Genomic DNA, 24,372 nt, shown 5'->3' on the forward strand with positions numbered 1-24,372 from the left:
TGCAAGATGTGTCCTATATCTTTTAATTATTAGGTCTTTCAGGATTATATCTTACAATTCTTCCTAATTTCCTTAAATATTCTCTATATTTTGATAATTCTTCAAAGATTTTAGGCTGATCTTTTTCAGTTATATATCCTAGAACTATTCCTTCCGAAAATTCTTCTTGTATATCTTTATGTTTAGTTATAATATCTTCTATCTTTTTTATTTCTCTACTAGTTCCTATAGAATCAATTCTTAGATTATGATTACAATAATAATCTATATCTCGATATATTTCTTCAAGTTTTTCTTGGCTAACAGAAAATATATTTTCAGACTTTTCAGCTAATTTAAATAAAAACGAAATATCTTTCTCGTCTAAATATAATCTGGGATCATTATCACTATTAGAAATAGATGTGGATGCTTGTGAAGTATTCATCAAAGCATAAGCATGTAAGAGCAAGTGAATAACTTACAGTAATCGAATAGAAGTAAACAGGCTTTCCCTCCAGTATGTTCTTATAGATGCTTTGCATGTACTTAATCAAACTTTTGAATCAAGTAAAATTTTAAAATGTTTTTTGGAATCACTTGGGTTGACAACTGCTTCCGCAAAAGGCTTTTCAATTAAGGTTGCATTTCTCACTCTAGAGAACTAGCCGTGTTACCACAGACGCTATCTCACGGTATTCAGAGTCTCTGTTTTCACCTCTATTCAGCACTTTTTAGAATCAAGTTCTTACTTGAAATGAAATTTTAAAAGATAACTCACACACAAGGTGCTACGATTTTGTTAGACAATTGCCTTTTTTCCCTAAACCATTCATTAAAGACGGGTACTTTGGCATGATTAACATCCATTCAAAATCAATGTTTTGAAAATCTTTTAAAATCTCTATCTATACTACCAAGAAATCATAAGAAACTTAACGAAATCCTTTTATGAAAGTTTTGTTAAACATAACAAACTTCACTTTAATATTCATAAACTGAAATAGTACATGCTTACAATCTATATTTATATACTTTTGGTACTCACCTTATGAAGTTTAGAACTCCATAAGTAATTACTTTATTACAAGTTTTGCTATCTTCAAACTATCTAAATCTTTTCTGAATACAAGTGGTGTATACAGATTACAAAAATTTTGAGATGTGTTTCTTCGGAGTGTTTTAGAAATAAGTTGTTTCGAAATATCTTCCATTTCTCTTCTTGCCCCTTTTTATAGAAGCTTTTGAGAATCTTATCTTGATAGCTGTATCCTCCTTTCTTTTGGTGGGTAGCTCAGTAGTCTTATCTCCACCGATTTCTCCATTATCTTCTTGCTAGATGGACCTCTCCTTTTGAAATTATTTGCCTTATCTTTGAATTTGTCTTCCACTTTTGACAACTGGTAGATGAGTGATTACAATTATGGAGACTTTCTTATATTATCTTCTGTCTTTTAGTAGCCACAGTTTTTCTTTAATAAATTTCTTTATTAAAGTAGTGATAAAGAGCCACTTTTGTCGATATCACTTTTCCATCTTCGAATCAAAGAATTCTGCAGGGAATTCTTCACTGTTAAGAGATGCTTTACTCCTATCTTCCACTACACAGTATTCACAATGGTGGTCACTGTAATTCTAGATTAGTTTGCATAGTTCTTTCGCCATATCTTCAGACCTATGTACTTGGTTTGAGATAATTGAGGACAATAGATGGTCAAGATAACATATGTCTTCTTCCTTTGTAGTCATCCTTGCATTGGAGTAGATTATATGGTCTTCAGATGGATAAATCCATATTTTTCTTTCTCAGTAATTATCTGAGTTACGTGCTCAAATATTTCTTTGTATCCTTTTGTTCTTCTGTAGGGCATCATATTTATAATATATTGATATCCATTTTTAACAACCTTTTGACTAGTTGGTAAAAAATGTTGGTTTGTAAGTCCCATTTTGATAACATGGAATGATGGATGCATATATTCAAGAATGGGATCCCATTCCATAGTTGTTGAATGGAATCTGATTTATATGTTTATTGTCTTGACAATTTCAGTATATCTTTTAACAGCCTTCCTGAAGTTGGCTGAAAGCTAGGTTATTTCTTTGAAATCTTTGTTGGGATATATACAGAGTATATTTTTTATCTCAAAACAGTTTCATACCCAGTTGGCTGGTGCTCCTGGATAGAAGTTTATCTTGTTGTATTTTGAATAGTGGAGAGTCTTTATCCACTTTCCAATCTTCAGATACCAATCTGATAGAACATTAAAAATAATAATAAAGAATATGACTTCTTCATGGTTATCTTTTCTAGAAAATTTTGCCTCATGGCATATTTTGGCAATATCTTTTGGGTCTATTCTTTCAATAGAAAGTTTAGATTTAGTTTGGCTCTGTAAAGAGCTACTTTCGCTTTTGATATTTTGAATATCTTCTTTACCATTAATAGGCTGAAGTATTCCCGGTGAAGGGGTTCCTATTACCTTCTTCTCTTTCCCTTTATCCTCAGGGAGAGCGCTAGTATTTACTGATTCTTGTGAAGGGATACTAGATTTGGTACAAGTTACATCTACCTCAAGGGCTATATTTTTGCCTTGAAGGTTATCTTGGATATTTTGAATTTGTGTTTCCAAATAAGAAACTTTTATCTCAAATATTTGGACTTTCGTCCTTAGTTGCTCTAGCTCCATCTCTGCTGAGATAATCGGGAAGAAAGTTAGTTTTACCTTTAATATATTCAATATCAAATTTGAAGTATGAAAACCAAATTTATATCCTGATGATATATCTGTTGGTAATAGATGGATCAACATTATTTTTCAAAAAAGCTTTAACTTGAGTATTATCAGTTTTAATCAAGAACTTTTTTGGTAATAAATAATTTTCATATTTTTGAACTCCTCTTTTTACAGCAATGAGTTCTTTCTTGTTCGTCTCATATCTAGTTTCAACTTCTTTGAATGTTCCTAATATATAACCTGCAAGTATCTCAGGACAAGAACAATTCTTTTCACATTTATATTCTTTATGATTCTTTTTAACCTTTAATACTGCTCCCTAAAAGTTATCTGAAACATCAGTTTCAAGGATAAAGAAATCTTCTTCCTGTGGAATTATAAGTTTGGGCAATGCCTTTAATTCTTCTTTTACCTTTCTTATATTTTCACAATCTTGTTTTTCCCAAGACCACATTATATTTTTTCTTAATTTTGGAATAAAATAATTTTTTAATTTGGCACAATTTTCAATGAATCCTTCAGCATAATTCAATATACCAAGGAAGCTTTGTAATTATTTTTTATTTTTTATTTTTTCAGGAAATTCTTGAAATTTTTCTCCAATATGAGATTGCAATTGAAATTCTCCTTCTTTTATAAATAATCCTAAAAATTTTATTTCTGTTTTAGCTATTTCAGCTTTCTTTTAAGAAAATGTAATACCATGTTTTTTCATAATATAACAAAGTTTCTCAATATGTTCATTAATATTATTTGAATGAATAAGTAAATCATCTACATATGCAATATAAAAATGAGTAATTGGTTTAATTATCTCATCCATTCTTCTTTAGAATATCTGTGGTGCATTTTTCAACCCAAATGGCATTACATTCCATTCGTATTGTCCTAAATGATTGGGCGTACGAAATGCAGTTAATGGTTTACTTTCTTCTGTAAGCATGATTTGCCAAAAATCTGACTTACAATCAAATTTTAAGAATATCTTTTTATTTTGTACTTGCTTAATAAGGGTGTCCTTATTTACAAGTAATATCTATCAAATTTGGTAACTTCATTTAGCTTTTTATAATTTATCAACATCCTAACTTTTCCTCTTTTTATCTCGCTATGTTTTCTAACCATAAAGGTTGGGCTGCTATGTGGATTTTTACTAGGCCTAATTAATTTGGCTTCTAACAATTCTTTTATCTGATTTTTAAATTCCTTTTGGTCATCCACATTATATTTCATGGGTTTGACTCTAACAATAGTGTCTGGATTGGTTAATTCTATTTTTGCCTTTACTTTGTATGTATTCCATTTTTCTAAGAGATTTTCAAAATATGTTTCAGAAATTTTTTTTTCAATTTTTCTAACATATTTTCTGTTGTCATTTTTAGGACTGTAACTGGTTTAAATATTTCTGTACTCCAACATCCACTACGCTGGGTTGAGGAACTCTAATAGTTTATGTCTCTATATGCTATTGTAACAGCTTTGTTTATTTTTTGTGTAAATATTTTGTGTGTACAGGGTGTTGTGAACATATATTTATCAATAAACTGTGTAAATTGTGCATTTTTTAATAAGAAATTTTGTCCTAATAAAATATCACATCCAATTATGTTTGACATATATATTGTATCAACAAATACTTCTCTAAAGGAAATTAGAAAATGTACTTGTGTAGCATATTTGCTGTATATTACCTTATTTCCACCTGCTATTGTAGTGGTGACTATCTTCTTTGAATTATATTTGGTAGTACATTTGGTAAGCATAAGCTTATTGTACTTCCAGGATCTAAGTAAGCATGAAATTTAATTCTGCAATAACTTTTTATATTGAGTATAGTTTCAATATATGGACTCATGGGATTAGTACTAATTACTTTTTCCATGATAACAATTATTTCATATTTTCATCTATTCTTGATATGATGATTGGATTATCATCAACTGTTATTTTTAAATATCCTTGGTAAATTTTATAAAGACTATGTTTTTCAAGAAAGTTCATTCCTAGTAATATAGGTGAACGTTCAACTCTATATAATTCATCTTTATATAGAATTATTTGTTTAGTAGATTCTTTCTGATTCTCTCCCATAAGTATAAGAGGGAACTTTACATATTTCCTTATTTTAAGATTATTTCCTAAATAATCCTTGAATATATAGGGTTTTAGCATTTCAAATTCTATTAAATGACTAAAAAATTTAGCATTTACATGATTTTTATCCGCTCCAGTGTCAATGAGGACAAGAAGATTCTTCTTATATCCTTCTTGATTTACTTATCTTGTTTTGATATAATATTGCGAACTTGATGGTTCAGCAATACTTAATTTCTTGAGTTTGCTTATCAGAGTCTTGTCTAGAGGGGAATCTTGCAATAAAATTATCTCGTTCTAAACTGACACTATTTCTACTTATCAATTTTCCTTCAGAATTAATTTCTCTAACTTGTTTGTGGAAATCAAGCATTATTTGTTCTGGTATAGTGACTTTATGTTTTTGGAATTCCCTAGGAGGTATATATTGTGCTAATTCTTCAAAATTTTTATGTATGATAATATTATCAGTTATTTTTTTTAGATTGTTATGATGGCTAGTACTAAAAGCAAAAATTGATTTTATGCTTATACTAATAGCATTAATTTTTCGTAACATTTTTAAGTTTTCAATTCTATAATATAGATTGAAACTTTGGTCAATATTTTCATCAATTAGAGATATTGCATAATTTGATTTTACTGTAAATATTATCTTTTGATAGACTAAATTTTCTACAACTGTTCCTACTAGAGCATTTATACGATCTTGTAAGATTCTGTTATCCATACAATATATTTTTATTGGTATATTCATACCTTTCTAAAAAATCCTTTTACCATTATCTGGACTCCTCCTATTTCACACATTTCAATTTGTTTCTTATGTTTTCCAAAATTTTGGATAACTTTTGTTTTACTCATTCTTTTATAATTATAGGAATTCTTACTTTTCCTATAGTATCTTCTATATTGATAGACATTTCTTTATAATTCATACTTACAATTGTTTTATTAACTCTTGGTAGTATTCCTAAGAATCCTTGTTGGAATACATCTTTTTCTTATAGGTCTAATATTTTCTTGATTATTCCTTTGTAGCATTTATAGGATCTTGTAAGATTCTGTTGTCCATACAATATATTTTTATTGGTATATTCATACCTTCTCTAAAAAATCCTTTTACCATTATCTGGACTCCTCCTATTTCACACATTTCAATTTGTTTCTTATGTTTTCCAAAATTTTGGATAACTTTTGTTTTACTCATTCTTTTATAATTATAGGAATTCTTACTTTTCCTATAGTATCTTCTATATTGATAGACATTTCTTTATAATTCATACTTACAATTGTTTTATTTACTCTTGGTAGTATTCCTAAGAATCCTTGTTGGAATACATCTTTTTCTTATAGGTCTAATATTTTCTTGATTATTCCTTTGTATTTTTTAATATCAAAGGTAATTTCTTGATTTATACTTTCTATTGAGTCTTCAACTTCTATTTCTAGATCTGCTTGTTGTATCTCTTGATTCATATGTACTATCTCCTCAGAATCTTCCTCTAATGAGGATGTATCTAATTCATAAATACTACTGCATTCACTACTTAAATCTTCAAAGTATTCAATTGGTTCTATATCACTATCTCCTTGAAATTTTTCATAAATTCTAAGAATTTTTATATTCTGTCTATCTTTCTTTTTAGGATATTGTGGCAATATGTTCTTCTTCATTACAGATAAAACATCTATATTTTTTAATATTTCTTGGTTTGGATTTTTTATTCCAATTTCTTTTCTTGAAATATTTTTTGTGTGGTTTAAAATTTCTTTTCTTAAATTTTTTGTAGTTTTTGAATTTTCTTTTATATTTTTTATATGGTTTATATTTCTTCTTATAACATCCAAATTGTTCAATTTGACCTATATCTTTGTAACAAGACAAAGATTTATTTCTTATTTTGTATGCTTTTTTACTCTCAAGAGCTTTTCTGCACCACATGCCTATCATTCTTTTTATAAATTCAATCATACTTTCAAAGCTATCTATTTTTACTCCTTCCTCTTCTCCTCAAGGTAGTAATTTCTCATATTCTTTTAATAACTTAATTCCCCATGGAAATGATAATTTTGTAAAATAAGACCTTAATATATGTTTATTTTTTTTATAATCTCCTTGGTTTAATATATAGTATAATTCTTCAAATTTACATTTATATCTTTCTAATTCACACATATCACATATCTTTAAATTTTCCATTGTTATCATTCCTTCATTATATTCATCTTGTTTTCTTTCTTCTTCATTAGAAGCATATCTATGTTCCAAGAACTCTGTTCTTAAGGCTTTTTCAAACTTTTTTAATATTTCTTATATATTTTGATCATTTAAACTATTCCTATTATCTAATACTTCAGTTCTACTTTCTCCATACTTTATTCTTTCTTTTATAGTTTATGGTAACTTCCTCCACCATTCAGAAACAATTCTTCTGAATGTATGTTCTATAAATCCAAATGTTGTATATGTTTCCCATTTATTAAATTGTATTGCTAAGTCTGTACTTTTCATCCATGTTTCAATAGCTTTATTTTTATCTACACAGTTTAGATCTAACTATATTCCTATTATGTGGATTGATTCATTATAAGATTTCATTGGATTTGTTTCTTTTATGGATTGTTTTCTTATATTTTCAGTGTATTTTTTCTGTATTTTTCTATATTGATTAACACGTTTTTTAAGAGGTATTGTTGTGTAATAAGGATAATCGTATATCTCGTCACTACTGAATTTTATTTTTATATTTCGACTTGTTGATGGATTAGTATTCATTTTTGTATTTTCCATTTTTTCAGTTAATTCTTCTAACTGTTTTTTATATTCATCATACTCTTCACCAGTAGATTCTAAGAATTTTCGTTCTAATTCTTCTACATCTGTAATCATATATTGATTTTCTTCATATTTTTTCCCTTTATTATTTTCTTTTTGTGTTATCCTAAAATCTTGTGGTGGATTAATTATAATCCTATCTTTTCCTTTAAAGTTTTTATCTAAAAGAACATTTCCTACTTGTAGATTATGTTCTAAATTTTCTAGTCTTTTATGTATATCCTCAAAACTTTCATTTGTGGTGTTTTTAGGTAAGTAGGGATAACTTGATTTTTTATGTTTTTCAACTTTTTTCAAAAATTCTTCAATTATATTTTCTTCATCTACTATGTTCATCATAATTTTAGGTTTGTAACATGGCTCTGATACCATTTCATCGGAGCGTGCAGCGGAGGGATTAAGATTTTGAATCCAATTAACATCTTCATAAGTATTTATAAGATCACAATAGAATTTATAAAATTCACTATCTTTTGTTAAAAAATTTTCTTTAATAATTATATTTAATTTGTTAATTCTTTTTTCCAATTTAAGAATTTGTTTATGTATATTATTTTCTATTTTGATTACTCTATTATCTATATAAACATTTTTATATTTTAATTTTGGATCTAAATATTCTGTAAAGAAACTTTTCAGATCTTCTGTTAAATAATTTAATTCATTATCTGTTGTATTTCTTAGATCAATAAAATTTTGTATAATTTTTGGGTTTAAATTTATTTAAAATTCATGATCTATATTTTTTTGGGGACCTAATCGAAGGTTTTTATACATTGTAATGGCTTTAGTTGCAAATTCCCTATGAAGGGTATTTCTGGAAAAAATTATTGTTTAAAGGCTATTTTTCAAATGATTATATTTTTTGGTTTAATATTACAATTTGCTATTCTATTTAGGCTATTAGCATGTATTTCCTCCAAGCCCCCTCGCCCTGCCAAAATCATATCTTTAAATTAAATATATTTTAGCCATCTCTTGGTCCCACTGGCTGCCCAACGAATCCATATCTTTTTTTCTATAAAAAGAAACTTCCGCTTCAATGGCTACCCACTCCCTCCATGATATTATCTGTAAATTCCTCCACCATTTTCTTCATCTTGTGCCTTCTCACTCGATCATGTTTAAGCTTAGTGTCACTCTCCGTAACCCCGAGAATCTTATCGAGGTCGGGTGACTTGGCAACGATCAAGTGGACCGGCATCGACTCACCTTCCAAACTCGACTTTCTTGGCATTTATTCACCCTCCGACTCCTCCCACGATAATTTCATTGGCTACACTTTCCTTTCCACCTCGCCCAAATGGGAATCCAGATCCGGCTCCCTTACACTCCCCATTGTCAACCTCCGGGCCAAGTACCAGTTCCGGATCTTCCGATGGACCAAGTCCGAAATCGACCCGAACCGACAGGACAATGATCATAACCGTTTGCCTGGGACAAACCACCTGCTGGTGGAGTCCGAGGAAATTGAATTTGAACGGGGTCGAGGACCTGAACAGGTGCACTTGTCATTGACGGGTTGGGATGGTGAAATGAGGGTCATGTTTGTGACCCATGATGGGAAAGAGAGTTATGTGAAATATGGGTTGACCCGGAAGAAAATGGAGGTTGCGGGTACTCGGGTCGTGAGGTATGAGAGGGAAGAAATGTGTTGTGCCTCAGCTAATAAAACAATAGGATGGAGAGACCCAGGATATATTCATGATGGAGTTATGATCAATTTAAAGAAAGGAAAAGATATTATTATCAGGTAGAGTAGCATTATTCATATTTTTGGGGGTTCAGTATTGTATTGGATAGTAAATTGTACATATTTAACTTATTTTTTCTTTGTTATTAATAGCGAGTGTTATTAAATTTTGGACTATGTCAGTGTGCCGAATCTTTTATCTACTTCTCACAACAAGGGTGGGGACCACATGTCGGACATTTTTAAATTTACGCGGGGCCCACTGTTGGAAATAATGTTACTCCACCAAAGATGAGAACGAATTACAAACAAAATAAAAAATCGAAAGAAGTATAGGAAATGAAGAAATAGCAAAGTATATATGAAGAATTTTGAAGGCTCAAACACAATCTTTGATTGTTGTCCTCAAACGAATTTTGCCCCCACTATTTTGGTGTTTAAAGGGTGATCCGGCAAAAGGTTTGAAGGATTAATCAAGCCTTATAGAGATTCAAAAACTAAACACTTGTTTGAATCTCTGAAACTTAAGAACACAAAGAAAAAGATGAATATGAAAAGGTATTTTCTTTTTGGATTTTGATCTCAAGAAATATCAATATAATAGGTGTTTTTTCAACATTTTTCAATGACCCAAGATCACCTATTTATAGCCAAGTAGTATAGCTTCACGAAGTGGTGCACCTTATGGATGAAAAGCCACAAAAAAACCAACAAAAAAGACCCAACGGTCGTTTTTTCTGTACCATGCGACCGCATGGTACAAACCCATGCGGTCGCATGGTACAATCCTACTGAGGCCATTTGGTCTCGGTAGGATTCCATGCGGTCGCATGGTTTTAGCGCATGGCCTAATTTTTTTTTTTTTAATTGTTGATTTTGAACAATCATACCACTTCATAACAATCCCCCACTTGTTCAAAATTAACAAGTTCTCATATTCAAATTATACGATACTCATGCGTAAGGATTAGATATCTTTCGATTTGAATCTAACCATAGTGTAATTCAAACAAAGTAAAGTCGAAATTCAAGGTAGCATGAAGCTTTGAACCAAGTATTTCATGTGACAATACCGGTGAGAACACACACACGAATATCACGTGTTCTCAAGTTCCTCATTTCTCGCTTAGCGCTTTTACGGCCTTGCGCTTATCCTTTTCAATAAACTTTTAAGAGAGAACTCCAACTCTCTATTAAAGCGGCACCACCTTTGAAGTTTATTTAGGTAAAGTTCTTCCAGTACCTTTGTTACTTTTAGAAGTACTTGCGATTTTTCACTGAACTTTATTAAGAGCTTATAGCTCAACCCTCGTTTCAGTAACAACCAGCATTATATTAATCTAGGATAGGATTATTGCGGATTATAATAATGTTGTAACTATCCACATATCGAATGACTTGTTGTTACCCTTTGAACCCATGTAAAACCTTTTGAGTAACGACAGGTAGGGTTGCCATCATTGGTGGATATTTCAGTTAAGGAGTTTCAATCCTATTCTACTTGAAGTAGATGCCACTAAATCTCTATTTAGAGGTTTAGTTAGAGGATCCGCCAAATTATCATTCAACCTTACATAATTTAGGGAAATTATTCCATCTTTGATTAACTTCCTTATGTAGTTGTGTCTAAGACTCATATGTCTAGACTTCCCGTTATATACATCATTGTATGCTTTAGCTAAAGTGGCTTGACTATCGCACATTATTGGTATTGAAGAAATATTCTTTGATCCCAAAGGTATCTCATAGAATAAGTCTTTAAACCATTCAGCCTCCTTTCCTGTATCTGATAGGGCTACAAATTCAGATTCCATAGTTGAATGTATTACGCATGTTTGTTTCTTCGACTTCCAAGAAACTGCACCTCCTCCTAGAGTAAACACCCAACCCGTAGTTGATTTACTTTCATTCGTGCTAGATATCCAACTAGCATCAGTAAATCCTTCTAATATTGCTGGAAATTTAGTATATTGTAGACCTAAGTTCTTGGTTTTCTTTAAGTATCCAAGAACTCTCCCAATTGCTTTCCAATGTTCATTACTTGGATTGCTAGTAAACCTACTAAGTTTACTTATTGCATAGGCTATATCTGGTCTTGTGCATTGAACTGCATACATAAGACTTCCAATAGCACTTGCATACTCTAATTGAGCAATTTCTCTTCCATTATTTTTTACAAGTTTTGAGCTTGGATCAATAGGGGTATTATACTCTTTTATGTTCAAATGTTTGAACTTATTTATCACATTCTCAATATAATATGATTGACTAAGGTAATAACCCCCACTAGTCTTTGAGACTTTGATTCCCAAAATAGTATCAATTTGTCCAAGATCCTTCATCTTAAATGCAGAAGATAGAAACCTCTTCGTTTCTTTTATCCCATCCATGTGATTACTTATAATCAACATGTCATCAACATATAAGCATATAAATATCATGTAATCATCACACACTTTAGAATACAAACATCCATCTACACTATTATGTTTAAATCCATATGAAATAATTGCTAAGTCAAATTTCTCATGCCACTTCTTAGGTGCTTGCTTTAGCCCATATAACGATTTAATTAACTTGCATACCTTATGTTCATTTCTTGGTAAAACAAAACCTTCTGGTTGTTCCATATAGACCTCCTCATCGAGATCCCCATTTAGGAATGCCGTTTTGACATCCATTTGATGAACATGCAAGTCATATATCGAGGCTAATGCAAACAATATCCTAATTGAAGTTATTCTTGCTACTGGTGCATAAGTGTCAAAATAGTCAATTCCTTCCTTTTGTCAATAACCTTTGGCTACAAGTCTAGCTTTGAAAGTATTTAGAGAACCATCAACATTGTATTTTCTCCTAAATACCTATTTACAACCAATAGGTTTGGATCCGGGTGGTAGATCGACAAGTTCCCAAGTTTTATTTGACATTATTGAATCCATTTCATCCTTGATTGCATCTTTCCAAAACATGCTATCTCGAGAAGCCATAGCTTCTTTATAAGTTTTAGGATCGGTTTCCACTTGAAGAGCAAAAGGAATTGTTCTTACAACATTCAACTCATTTCCTTCTACTAAGTAAAAGGAGATAAGTTGAGAATCAATTTCATCCAGTCCTAAAGACTTCTTAACTCGAGTTCTTTTGCTTCTTCGTGATTCATTAGATTCATTAATATCTTTATTAGATATTTCATCCCGTGTTCCACTTGAGCTAGGGATATTTTCAAGATTTTCCCTTAATTCGTTATTCGAAGTTAACGAATCTTCAAAGAACTCTACATCACTTGATTCAATAATCACATTGGTCTCCAAATTTAACAATCTATAAGATTTGCTATTGTTAGCATATCCAACAAAAGCACATTTAATGCCTCTTGGACCTAATTTGTTTCTATTAGGGTTCGTGTTCTTGCAATAGGCAAGACACCCCCACACTTTGAAGTATCCAATGTTTGGTTTTCTTCCTTTCCATAATTGATAAGGAGAAACCTTAGTATATTTTGAAGGAATCCTATTAAGTATCCTACATGCACTTAATAAAGCTTCACCCCATAAGTTAAAAGGTAACTTAGCAAATATAAGCATAGCATTAGTCATTTCTTCTAATGTTCTATTCTTTCTTTCAGCCAAACCATTTTGTTCGGGAGTCCTAGGTGCAGAACATTGATGAATTATGCCATGTTGTTCACAAAATAAATTAAAATCACTAGAAAAGTATTCACCACCTCTATCACTCCTTAAGGTTTTTATTTTCTTTCCTAGATGATTTTCAACTTCATTCTTATAAATCTTAAACATGTTAAATGCTTCATGTTTATGTTTCATTAAATACACATATGTATATCTAGAAAAGTCATCAATAAAGGTAATAAAATACCTATTTCCACCTCTAGTTAACATGCCGTTTAATTCACATATATCCGTATGAATTAGTTCCAAAATACTAGAGGTTTTTTTTACACTTTGATATGGTTTTTTAATCATCTTAGATTCTACACAAGTTTTGCATCTATATTCATTATTTTCATTGTATGAAATTAAGTTACACTTTTTCATTCGTTTCATGGTACTTTTACCAATATGTCCTAACCTAGCATGCCATAATGAAAATAAATCCACAACATAAGTAAGATCAACTTTATTTATTTTATTGTCAACAGTACAAAGTTTGACCATTCCTTCACAAGAATAGCCTTTTCCAACAAAATTCCCTTTAAGGGATATTACAAGTTTACCGGATTCATACACACTTTTGATACCCGATTTTCCTAAGAGATTTCCACTAACTAAGTTCCGATTCATATCCGGAACATGTAATACATTAGTGAGGGTAACGTTTTTCCCGGAAGTGAAGATTAAATCTACATTTCCTTTACCAATGACTTTGGATCGAACTTCGTTGCCCATTTGAATCTCTTGGTCTCCATCCATTTCATGATAGGTCTTGAATAAAGATTTATCATATGATACATGTACCATAGCACAAGTATCATACCACCACCCAGGAATCTTTCCCTTAATTGCATTTATCTCGCTCACGGTGGCCACAATCCTTTCTTCTTGAATGGAGTTGATTTTACCTTCGGAGTTGTTTCTTTTCCGGTGTCTACAGTCTTTTGCATAGTGACCAAACTTTCCACACACAAAGCAACCTCCTATGTTCTTCTTCTTGAACTTGTTAAAGTTTCTTGAAGGCTTCCTTTTGTTGGTTTTTCCAGGTGGTTCAGATTTCTCTATGGCATTCGCTTTAAAAGTTCCTTCCGAAGAGTTTTCACTTCTATCGCGTAACCTAGATTCTTCTTCAATCCTTCGGTGCTTTTGCAATTGTTCCAAAGAGTAATCTTCGGAACTATGCATAATTTTCTTCCGGTATCCTTTCCAAGTTCCCGGGAGTTTTGCTATTATAGCCCCCACTTGAAAGGTCTCCGGGATTTCAATCTTTACCGCCTTTAATTTGTTGACAAGGACTTGCAACTCATGTATTTGGGGAAGTAGGGGAATATTTTCCAAAAACTTAAAATCAAAATATTTTGAAATTATAAATTTCTTTGTACCTTCTTCCTCTGCTTTGTATTTGCTTTCTAAAGCCTTCCATATCTCCTTTGCCGAAGAAGTGTTGGTGTACAAATCATATAAACGATCTGAAAGAGCATTGAGTATGTGACCCCGACATATGAGTTCATCTTCTTGTCGTTTTTGCCTTTCTGCTCTAACTGCTTCGGTTTCTCCATTGGTGGGTTCCGGTAATGGCGTCAATTCTGGGTCTAAGATATAGAAGATCTTCAATGCGGTGAGAAGAAACTTCAGTTTGTCTTGCCACCTTGTAAAATTTGTGCCATCGAACCGATCCAAACGAACCAAATCTTGATTCATCAATTTGATGGTCGCCATTGTAGTTTCGTTTTCCATTGCACAAAAAATTTCGTTTGAGATTGTTGGAAATAATGTTACTCCACCAAAGATGAGACCGAATTACAAACAAAATAAAAAATCGAAAGAAGTATAGGAGATGAAAAAATAGCAAAGTATATATGAAGAATTTTGAAGGCTCAAACACAATCTTTGATTGTTGTCCTCAAACGAATTTTGCCCCCACTATTTTGGTGTTTAAAGGGTGATCCGGCAAAAGGTTTGAAGGATTAATCAAGCCTTATAGAGATTCAAAAACTAAACACTTGTTTGAATCTCTAAAACTTAAGAACACAAAGAAAAAGATGAATATGAGAAGGTATTTTCTTTTTGGATTTTGATCTCAAGAAGTATCAATATAATAGGTGTTTTTTCAACATTTTCCAATAACCCAAGATCACCTATTTATAGCCAAGTAGTATAGCTTCACGAAATGGTGCACCTTATGGATGAAAAGCCACCAAAAAACCAACAAAAAAGACCCAACGGTCATTTTTTCTGTACCATGCGGTCGCATGGTACAAACCCATGCGGTCGCATGGTACAATCCTACCGAGACCATTTGGTCTCGGTAGGGTTCCATGCGACCGCATGGCCTAATTTTTTTTATTTTTTTTTATTGTTGGTTTTGAACAATCATACCACTTCATAACACCCACATGCATTGTGAGAGGGGGACATTATTCGGTACATATGGAATAATCCTTAAATCTTACATGTCAAACATGCTAATAGTTCTACGCTCTTTTATCGTTATAGGTTGGAAGTGATTCAGGGGGACGGAGTGATGCTTTCAGCTTTGTGTCCCCTAATGATGATTCCAAGGAAACAATAGCCTTCATGTTAGGTGATATGGGAACTGCAACACCCTACACAACTTTTGCTAGGACACAACAAGAAAGTGCTTCCACCATCAAATGGATAATCAGGGATCTTGAAATACTTGGTGAAAAACCTGCATTGATTTCACATATTGGAGACATTAGCTATGCCAAAGATTATTCTTGGTTATGGGACAATTTCTTCAATCAAATCGAGCCGGTCGCCTCGAAAGTACCCTACCATGTGTGTATTGGCAATCACGAATATGATTGGCCATTGCAGCCCTGGAAACCGGACTGGGCGAGTTTGGTGTATAAGAATGATGGGGGAGGTGAATGTGGAGTGCCTTATAGTCTCCGGTTTAACATGCCTGGAAACTCTTCGGAACTAATTGGCAGAGATGCCATGGAAACTCGAAACCTGTACTATTCATTTGACATGGGAGTAGTGCATTTTGTGTATATGTCAACTGAAACCAATTTCCTTCAAGGGAGCAAGCAAAATAGATTCTTGAAGTATGATTTGGAATCGGTCGACAGAGAGAGGACTCCGTTCGTCGTATTCCAAGGACACCGGCCAATGTATACGAGTGGGAGTAAAATTAGAGAAGCACCATTAAGGGAGAAATTAATTGAGCATATAGAACCTCTTTTGGTGAAGAACAAGGTGAATCTCGTGTTATGGGGTCATGTACATAGATATGAGAGGTTTTGTCCACTTCACAACTTTACCTGTGTAAATCTGGAGACGACTGGGGATGAGTCGAAGGCATTTCCTGTACACATTGTGATAGGTATGGCCGGGCAAGACTGGCAAAGGACTTGGGAAACCCGAGCTGATCACCCTGACGATCCCATTTTTCCACAACCTGCACAATCCTTGTATCGTAGCGGTGAATTTGGGTATACTAGACTTTATGCTACGAAAGATAAACTTACACTTTCTTATGTCGGAAACCCTGACGATCCCATTTTTCCACAACCTGCACAATCCTTGTATCGTAGCGGTGAATTTGGGTATACTAGACTTTTTTTTTTTTGATCGGAAACCATGATGGAAAGGTCCATGATACATTAGAGATCAGGGCTCCAGGCAAAGTACTAACTGGTGTTGACAAGGGGCCAAGCTGGGTGGGGCAAGATTTACCATTCCGTGGTACATTAAAATCCCCTGGATACTGGTACTAATCAATTATGGGGACTGTTTTCTGTGGTTTTTCATTGCCCGAAAGATAAATGTTTTCTGGGGTAAGAACAGCATACAAAATTTTAGACTTATCAAGCATTGTATTAAGCATTGTAATACAAACCCCAAGTTAAGAGAAAAAGTCAAAATGTAATGTCACAGCAGACAAAATTCTGATATTGCAAGTATATATGAAATTGTGCAAATTACAACCAACTTCACAATGTAAGAATTCCTTGAAAAATATAACCGCAAAAGATGCAACAAAGCTTGACACTTAGTGCTCAACTATCATTCCATAAAACATATTTGAGCTCTCTGAAATTCAAATACGTCACTTTCCAATCAAACGACGTGCACGTTGATTGGCGCCTTTCACCCGAGAACCTAGTTCGTCCACATCGTCTTGAAGGTAACTGAGGTCCTTGTTTTGCCTGTTGTCATTTTTAGGTTCTACTTGGTTAACTGGATAAGATATATAAACTCGTGACAGATAAATAATGAGAAAATGATAAGTATAATGTACACCACACACCACGGGAGGGGAGGTGAGGGGAGAATATATTGTCTTATGCTCATCTCTTAAGAAACACATTTAAATATCAATCATCTTACGCTCATTGATGCTAAAGAAGCAATGGCTTACCATATGTCGTTGATCTAGAAATTTCACACGAATGTGCAGATTCGAACTTTAGGGAAAAAAATGTTCAGAAAATTCAATTTATAAAACATCATCCATATTTAAATGGCCAGTATTAGTTCTATTGAATTGTCTCATCTAAAAGCTTAAGACGTTAGGAAGCGACAAACTTTTTATTTAAATTATGTATTGAACAGTTTTATAGTTCAACTCTACACAGTATCTCTCTGTGAATATTGAAAGAACGAATATGATAATTAAGCAAAATAATTATGAAGATAATTGACCTGTCAAGTTCAGAACCCATGTCAGTAGCCATGCCCTTTAATTCACCCAATATATTGCTTAGTTCTGAAAATGCATCATCTTGATTTTCCTTCTCCACCTGATAATGAAAATTAAAAATAACGAATACATATCATTGACGCATGCATTCTTATAATAAGTAAAGATATAATTTTATAAGAACAAACATATACCTCTACTTTCTGCAAGGCATTTGTTGGATTCAGAGGAGGCGTACGGGAAACGGGCCGTCCTTTAGGTGCTGGATCCAAACCTAATCTTTCCCTTTGAAATGAGCTACTTTGTTTTCCTCTGTCATTTTCATACGTCAAAGCTGCATAGTCAAATAAGAAATTTAAACACATTTTACAATGGGAAACACCATATATTTTTCAAATAAATTGATTTTCATGAAATATTTTTTGTGAACCAATTGAACTACAATAAGGAAAACTGCAAAACCTCTTGAAGTTAAAGGCCCCTTGATGTCCGATGTCTTTTTTGGCTTCCAAGGCAAAGAAAACATGCTGCCCAGATCATTCAACAGTTTCTCCCCCTGAAAGAAAATAATATGATCATCATTACTACAAAACAGATGTCTTCAAATCTGTGTTCTAGACAAAAGTAAGATCCGTAAGCAGCTTAGAAAATATTGAGCTACACCATGGATGCAAAGTAAAATAAGAATGTGATATACCCTGCTCAAATCTCGGTCGACATCAACAACCATTATGTGGGTCCCGCGGATTTGCTCGCCCTGTCGATGCAAAGTCTCTAAAGTTCTAACACCATCCTGTCTAATGTCCTCTGCAATCCTCAGGCAGTTGTTCACAGAGTTCGTCGTCTCTTCAGCCTTGTTCACAGCACAACTCTCCAATTCTTGAATGGACATGCTCTCAAGGTCTATCCTGCCCTGAAAATTATTGTTCTGTTTGTTTCTAGAGGAGTATGGTGTTGAGGAAGAGGCTCCTCTCCCAAAATCATCCTCATCATCATCAAATGGTGTAGATTTTAGGTCTGGTGTAATGAGCACTGGTTCAGAAGAAGTTGTTCTTTTCGGTGTAATAGTTGGTTCATTATCAGATTCCGTATCAGATTCAAAAGGATTAGAAGAAGTTGTTCTTGCCAGTGTAGTAATGGTTGGTTTGTTATCAGATTGCACATCAGAATCAAAAGGATTATGAGGATCTACAGAGTTTTGGTTAGGCAGTTTACTGGCAGGTGATTTCCTAAAGCCAAACATTTTAGCAAATTGGTTTTTGTATTGAACTACTTACTAGAACAAATTCCTTTTTAAAAATTCTGTCCTGCAGGGATTGGATAAGATGGACACTAATGTCCAATTGCAGCACCTGAAAGCACAATTAAATTCAAAAGAACGAAAAAGGGATTATTTTTACCGCAATCAAATTATGCTTTTCATGTTAAGAGATATTTTATCATAAGAAGATATCATCTAGCACAGCCAATGACTTGAATAAAACCTGGAAGATTATGAAAAGCAAATGACAAAAACTTGTCACGTAAACATTTAAAGAAAATTAGAGAAAACATTTATGCATATCACAGGAATTAAAACCAATGATAGACGTCACAGCGAATGAAAGAAATGGTTTTCAAGATGAATTCTTCTAAAGAGCCATTGTTTGGTTGTAAAATGCCTTCTTTACCCTTATTATTTCAGTGATATTTTGGAGGAAAATTATTGCTGTACCATCACCTTCCTCTTCTTTCATTTGAAGCCCTTCTTTTCTCTTGCATCCATGAAGTTCTTTCTTTCAGCCTCTTTCTTATTATTCTTTCCTCCTCCTTTAAAAGATGGCATTCATTTATGCTATAGAAATAGATTGTTAGTTTAAAGTGAGGGTTACTCAGATTAGTCCCATTGCAATCATTGACAGCATAATCTCTAAATTAGACACAGAACTTGACAATATGTTTAGAAATCTACTTTTAGGAATCTACTTGACATGCCAAGAATACAATTCTCTGGTTAACTCGTGCATCAACTTGAAATCCAATTTAAAAGATCAAAATTATTAAAGTTGATAATGTGATAAGTGATGTAACAAGAAAAAGGAGCTATGGAAAATGTTTGATGACATTCGAGCATCATTTAGTTACAGATAATGTTTGCTTTGTGGGGAATGCCCATCTGGCCCCTGGAAATGATACACTACAAAAGTGGTGTATCATTGATGGAGATATTCGATGCATTCAATCAGATTACTTGCAAGCAAATGGAGCAAACATTTTCTATCCTGTGACGAACCCAAGGATGCATATAAATTAGCACTTGCGCTATTTCAAAGACTGCCGTATTTTGCACTCCAGACACAAAAACTCCGATCCAAATTGATTCTTTAGCACTTACTGAAGATGAAGAAAATCTCTAAAGATATACATTGGGTAGGTTGTGTTTTCAAAGGGTCACTGCATTATTTCAAAGTGATTGGAGGTTGCGAAGAACAAAGGCGAGCTGAACTAACCCTACAAGTACACATTATATAGCTTCCAGATGATTGTACAGGTACATTTCTATATTGTAATTCGTACAGCTCGTTATAATTGAAGTTATTTTAGGCACTCTTAATTTGTTTTCTACTTGCACAGTTTGTGCATACAAGGCCATACTTCAAATTCGGGAGAGGTTTTAGATGAAGCTGCTACAAATCTATCCCAGGATATTGAACCGGAATACAACACAGGGCCCAAAAGGTAGTCAAGTGATTGCCCTTTTAATGCTCATAAGGTAATATTTCATTACTAAATGTTAATCTCGTAAGTGAGGGTAGTTTCAGCAAAGGTGAAAATTTTGTGCATTTGCTGGAAAATTGATCATTTTGATTTCTCTCTTCCTAAGTCCACCCCCATCAAATTTCTTTTTCTTGAAATGAAAATCTCGTAAAAAATTATTAAAATTTTTCTGATTTTACACGCCTATTCTGCTTATGTTGAAAACTTGGGTTTCAAAATGTGAACTATTGATTAATACATACAATTATGATTCAACATAAATTGGACCAACGATTAACAGAATTCTAATGCATTTCCCCTAAAAGATATGATGTAATTAACACAGAAAAAGTAGAAATAATGACAATTAATTAAAAAAAGAAAAGAAACAGACATCAGTGTCCAGTAATTTCAAGATATGTACACACAAGAACAAGGGGTCCCTCCAAGATCTATAAACTAGCAAAAACAAAGGAGAAAAGAGAAGAAATTATACCTGAGTGAAGATATACGAAAATGGTCTGTAAATTTTTACTGGAAACCCTGAACTCTTTTCGATTCGGGTCTACAGCAATGAAAAAATTCTAGGACGAACAGATCAAGAATCGTCAGAGAGAAGAAAGTACAGTGCAGTAAATTCATCCAGTACGCGGCTAAAAGAGAAAAGAGATCTTTTTTTGGTTTGATTGGGAAATTTGTTTTTGCATTTCTAAAGAATGAAGAAGATTGGGGCGCCGCAGAAAGATTGAGAGACATTCAAACCATTTATTTTGAAAAAAATTTTCTGACCGTTTGGGCCTGACAACGTTCCAATTTGTATTTTTAAGCTAGTTACAGTTACATCCCTGAAGTATCTAATTGTTACACTTATACCCTTCTTTCTGTTCAAAAATTATAGAAATCTAAGAAACAAATATGAAATAATTTTACGCTGCATGCTAAATTGAGAAATTACATCAGAGGTCCTCCATATGAAAAATAGAGCAATTAGGTCCTCAAACTATGCAAAACACGTACACATTTGATCTCTGTCATGGAAACATATTAAAAAAAAAAAAATTTCTTTTTTGGATAACAAATGCCTCAGATTTCATTCAAAAATATCATGAACTACAAGATCAACGATGACGCTTGGGGACTCCCCAATCCACACAGTTTAATTCAAAATGATTTGCTTCCCGCCTTACAAATGAACAAACTAAAGAAATCAGAAATCTTAGAGACAAGCTCCTGGGTTGCACGTACAGGTGGTTTTTTTCAAATCTTGGACAGATTCATGATTAATTCCCTTGCCAACAGCCATCATCTGGCATCAAATCAACCACACTGAGAAGTTTATTGCCAAATATGTACTGCTCATTTAACTCCACGCTTCACTTCAGTCAAACCATCATAATTTTAATGTTGCCTATGTTGTATATAGTTATGAATAAAGCTATCTATCTAGACTTTCGATGATCAACAGTCTTGGAGTCAACCAAATGATCTTAAGTTATTAGACTTCTTAAATGTAAGATGTCCAAGCACTTAATTGACATGTGGAAAACCGTCAGCAGCCTAGATAAATAGCATTACTCTATAGTTATTGGTGAATTTTTTTTGAAACAGTCATGTCATTCCGTCCTATCTTTCAAAGTAGTATCACGGGCTCGCAAAAGATCTAACCCCAAAACATTTAAACCATTGGCAAGTCGTTTCTCATGAGTAACTCCCACACCATTCCAATCTTTTCACTTCAAAAACAAACCTAATACAAGTTTGGACAAGCTTAACTGATCAAGATGATCACTTCAATGTAATTTGGGCTGTAAATGATGTTGGAATAATTAATAATTCCATATGTGGGCTTCACATTTGATTGCAAAACCTTACGGGTTAGATATATGGCTCATAATGATAATTGTGTTTAGGCCAAATTTATTAAGTGATCAATTGAGTCTTTTACACCTTACGGGTTGTAATTAATTTGATGTGGTAATTTAAAGTATGTGGGCTGGAAATAAACCCTAATTAGAATTCTAGTCGTAATGGGACGGCTCAAATTATTTCCTATATATAAAGGCTAATTTCAAGATATGTACACACAAGAACAAGGGGTCCCTCCAAGATCTATAAACTAGCAAAAACAAAGGAGAAAAGAGAAGAAATTATACCTGAGTGAAGATATACGAAAATGGTCTGTAAATTTTTACTGGAAACCCTGAACTCTTTTCGATTCGGGTCTACAGCAATGAAAAAATTCTAGGACGAACAGATCAAGAATCGTCAGAGAGAAGAAAGTACAGTGCAGTAAATTCATCCAGTACGCGGCTAAAAGAGAAAAGAGATCTTTTTTTGGTTTGATTGGGAAATTTGTTTTTGCATTTCTAAAGAATGAAGAAGATTGGGGCGCCGCAGAAAGATTGAGAGACATTCAAACCATTTATTTTGAAAAAAATTTTCTGACCGTTTGGGCCTGACAACGTTCCAATTTGTATTTTTAAGCTAGTTACAGTTACATCCCTGAAGTATCTAATTGTTACACTTACACCCTTCTTTCTGTTCAAAAATTATAGAAATCTAAGAAACAAATATGAAATAATTTTACGCTGCATGCTAAATTGAGAAATTACATCAGAGGTCCTCCATATGAAAAATAGAGCAATTAGGTCCTCAAACTATGCAAAACACGTACACATTTGATCTCTGTCATGGAAACATATTCAAAAAAAAAAAATTTCTTTTTTGGATAACAAATGCCTCAGATTTCATTCAAAAATATCATGAACTACAAGATCAACGATGACGCTTGGGGACTCCCCAATCCACACAGTTTAATTCAAAATGATTTGCTTCCCGCCTTACAAATGAACAAACTAAAGAAATCAGAAATCTTAGAGACAAGCTCCTGGGTTGCACGTACAGGTGGTTTTTTTCAAATCTTGGACAGATTCATGATTAATTCCCTTGCCAACAGCCATCATCTGGCATCAAATCAACCACACTGAGAAGTTTATTGCCAAATATGTACTGCTCATTTAACTCCACGCTTCACTTCAGTCAAACCATCATAATTTTAATGTTGCCTATGTTGTATATAGTTATGAATAAAGCTATCTATCTAGACTTTCGATGATCAACAGTCTTGGAGTCAACCAAATGATCTTAAGTTATTAGACTTCTTAAATGTAAGATGTCCAAGCACTTAATTGACATGTGGAAAACCGTCAGCAGCCTAGATAAATAGCATTACTCTATAGTTATTGGTGAATTTTTTTGAAACAGTCCTGTCATTCTGTCCTATCTTTCAAAGTAGTATCACGGGCTCGCAAAAGATCTAACCCCAAAACATTTAAACCATTGCCAAGTCGTTTCTCATGAGTAACTCCCACACCATTCCAATCTTTTCACTTCAAAAACAAACCTAATACAAGTTTGGACAAGCTTAACTGATCAAGATGATCACTTCAATGTAATTTGGGCTGTAAATGATGTTGGAATAATTAATAATTCCATATGTGGGCTTCACATTTGATTGCAAAACCTTACGGGTTAGATATATGGCTCATAATGATAATTGTGTTTGGGCCAAATTTATTAAGTGATCAATTGGGTCTTTTACACCTTACGGGTTGTAATTAATTTGATGTGGTAATTTAAAGTATGTGGGCTGGAAATAAACCCTAATTAGAATTCTAGTCGTAATGGGACGGCTCAAATTATTTCCTATATATAAAGGCTAAGTCCCCTCTCCTCTCCACATGTGTTTTCATTAGCTTGCCCCATTGATAACTAATACTTTTGTGAGGAGCAAGGAGGGAAAGATCTTGTCTACTATTACAACTATAATTCATATCAACAATGGCTTCCGCAGGTATGAATTTGGTTTATTAATTTATTATTTGGTGATCCTTGATTCTTAGCATGATTGAAAATTTAATATTAACAATTGGTATCAGAGCCTTCATGCT

General features: G+C 33.0%; 2 protein-coding genes across 6 annotated transcripts; one reads left to right on the forward strand and one right to left on the reverse strand.

Annotated features, from left to right (window-relative positions):
- The first annotated feature begins 402 nt into the window (after positions 1-402).
- LOC111377586 (probable inactive purple acid phosphatase 9) lies at positions 403-16,805 on the forward strand. The gene is given in 13 exon segments (XM_023000718.1): positions 403-441; positions 1,273-1,382; positions 1,479-1,608; positions 2,429-2,499; positions 2,655-2,694; positions 3,044-3,098; positions 6,264-6,327; positions 6,461-6,476; positions 7,209-7,214; positions 8,679-9,384; positions 9,387-9,403; positions 15,511-16,521; positions 16,599-16,805. Coding segments are annotated over 13 exon segments (2,427 nt in total). The 3' UTR covers positions 16,761-16,805.
- An 83-nt stretch (positions 16,806-16,888) lies between these two features.
- LOC111377579 (putative SNAP25 homologous protein SNAP30) lies at positions 16,889-22,838 on the reverse strand. Of its 5 annotated transcripts, none has more exons than XM_023000710.1 (7): positions 22,576-22,838; positions 19,357-19,520; positions 18,384-19,038; positions 18,149-18,242; positions 17,881-18,020; positions 17,689-17,786; positions 16,889-17,192 (listed from the first exon to the last, which is right to left on the reverse strand). In XM_023000710.1, exons 3-7 carry the CDS (start codon positions 18,927-18,929, stop codon positions 17,093-17,095), a joined length of 978 nt encoding a protein of 325 aa, XP_022856478.1. In that variant the 5' UTR covers positions 18,930-19,038; positions 19,357-19,520; positions 22,576-22,838; the 3' UTR covers positions 16,889-17,092. The 5 variants fall into 5 exon arrangements, with proteins under 5 accessions (XP_022856478.1, XP_022856477.1, XP_022856476.1 ...); XM_023000709.1 differs by lacking the exon at positions 22,576-22,838 and adding an exon at positions 20,919-21,181 and having other exon boundaries at positions 19,407-19,520; XM_023000708.1 differs by lacking the exon at positions 22,576-22,838 and adding an exon at positions 20,919-21,181.
- Between the last annotated feature and the right edge of the window lie 1,534 nt (positions 22,839-24,372).

Source organism: Olea europaea, unplaced genomic scaffold (genome assembly GCF_002742605.1).
Source record: "Olea europaea var. sylvestris unplaced genomic scaffold, O_europaea_v1 scaffold1681, whole genome shotgun sequence".
NCBI classification, from domain to species: Eukaryota; Viridiplantae; Streptophyta; class Magnoliopsida; order Lamiales; family Oleaceae; genus Olea; species Olea europaea.

Bases quoted from the DNA above. Each gene is read 5' to 3' on its own strand.
- LOC111377579 (XM_023000707.1), bottom strand. From the start codon at position 18,929: ATGTTTGGCTTTAGGAAATCACCTGCCAGTAAACTGCCTAACCAAAAC. The intron at 18,021-18,148 runs GTTTTGCAGTTT...TTGACTATGCAG, and splicing joins GGGGCCTTTAACTTCAAGAG to CTTTGACGTATGAAAATGAC. The intron at 17,787-17,880 runs GTATATGTTTGT...TTTCATTATCAG, and splicing joins ATGCCTTGCAGAAAGTAGAG to GTGGAGAAGGAAAATCAAGA.